The 1,503-nt window shown below is 38.4% G+C and overlaps 1 protein-coding gene across 1 annotated transcript; it reads left to right on the top strand.

Moving 5' to 3' along the window:
• The first annotated feature begins 327 nt into the window (after window positions 1–327).
• Window positions 328–1,272, top strand: LOC123602681 (olfactory receptor 1052). Its single transcript, XM_045487144.1, has one exon. The coding sequence runs from the start codon at window positions 334–336 to the stop codon at window positions 1,270–1,272; it is 939 nt and encodes a 312-aa protein (XP_045343100.1). The 5' UTR covers window positions 328–333.
• The last annotated feature ends 231 nt before the right edge of the window (window positions 1,273–1,503 follow it).

Genomic DNA, 1,503 nt, shown 5'->3' with positions numbered 1-1,503 from the left:
TTTCACTTGCCATCAGTGTCCCTCATTCTGGTATCACCTTTCTTTCTATTGAGGTGGGCACTATAGAAACAGACTAAAATTTTTGAGAGTCTAAATGCTTTTTCAATATTTCCTTATGGGATAGAATCATAAGTAGCCCTAAAAAAATTAAGAAACAATTTAATGAAGCTCCAGCTATTATAAATGAGTAGACTTAGATTCAGCAAAATGATTTATTTAAAGACACAACTCTAAACATGTTTCTGTTTGTTTTTACTAAATTCCAGACTGTCCTGTTCATTCTAATTCCTTTATGTTTTTTTCATATCAGACTTCAAGATAAGGAATTAACAAATGGCCGAAGAAAATTTCACAGCTGTTACTGAATTTATTCTTTTGGGATTGACAGATAATGCTGACCTGAAAATCATGCTTTTTGTGCTGTTCTTGGTGATTTATGCAATTACCTTGGCAGGGAATCTGGGCATGATTTTCTTAATCCAAATCACTCCCAAGCTCCACACACCCATGTACTTTTTCCTAACCTGCCTTTCATTTATAGATGCCTGCTATTCATCTGTTATTGCACCGAAAATGCTGATCAACTTCTTGGTTGTGAGGGAAACCATCTCATTCTCTGCCTGCATGGTGCAGCATTTGTTTTTTGGGGTGTTTATCACCACAGAAGGCTTCTTGCTGTCATTGATGGCCTACGACCGCTATGTGGCCATTGCCAACCCTTTGCTTTACAGTGTAGTCATGTCTAAAAGGAAGTGTGTAGGGCTGGTCACTGGGTCATTCGTAGGTGGAATGCTCAACTCATTGATACACACAATAAGCTTGGGAAGACTGTCCTTTTGTGGGTCCAATGTTGTTAGCCACTTCTTCTGTGATGTTCCCCCACTGCTAAAGCTGTCGTGTTCTGATACATCCAAGAATGAGTTGCTGCTCTTAACTTTTTCTGGAGTCATTGCCATGGCTACTTTTTTGATTGTGGTCATTTCTTACACTTTCATTTTTATCACTATCCTGAGGATCAGTTCAGCAGCAGGTAGACAGAAAGCCTTCTCCACCTGTGCCTCTCACCTGACTTCTGTGACCATATTCTATGGTACCTTAAGCTTTAGTTACATTCAGCCAAGTTCCCAGTATTCTGTGGAGCAGGAGAAGGTGGTTTCTGTGTTCTATACACTAGTGATTCCCATGTTAAACCCACTTATTTACAGTCTGAGGAACAAAGAGGTAAAGGATGCTGTGAAAAGGGCCATAGAGATGAAACATTTCCCCTGTTAATTTCAAGTCCCTGTGAATTGTACAACAGTCCACCAGTCCCTTCTTTACTTAACTAATGTTCGCATGAATTTAACTGTAGTTTCTTAGTACAAACCATATATTCTACATACTCATTTTCACACGAGAAAACAAAAGTATTTTTACTCTTGTAGAAAGTGATTTAATTCATAACTGCATTTTAGAACAGATAACAAAGCTTAGCTCATGTGAGATATGTGTCTGCATCAATTT

This window comes from Leopardus geoffroyi, chromosome D1, assembly GCF_018350155.1.
Source record: "Leopardus geoffroyi isolate Oge1 chromosome D1, O.geoffroyi_Oge1_pat1.0, whole genome shotgun sequence".
Taxonomy (NCBI): Eukaryota; Metazoa; Chordata; class Mammalia; order Carnivora; family Felidae; genus Leopardus; species Leopardus geoffroyi.
This window is presented reverse-complemented; position numbering and strand designations above follow the sequence as displayed.

Coding starts and splice junctions, on each gene's coding strand:
- LOC123602681 (XM_045487144.1), top strand. CDS start 334: ATGGCCGAAGAAAATTTCACAGCTGTTACTGAATTTATTCTTTTGGGA.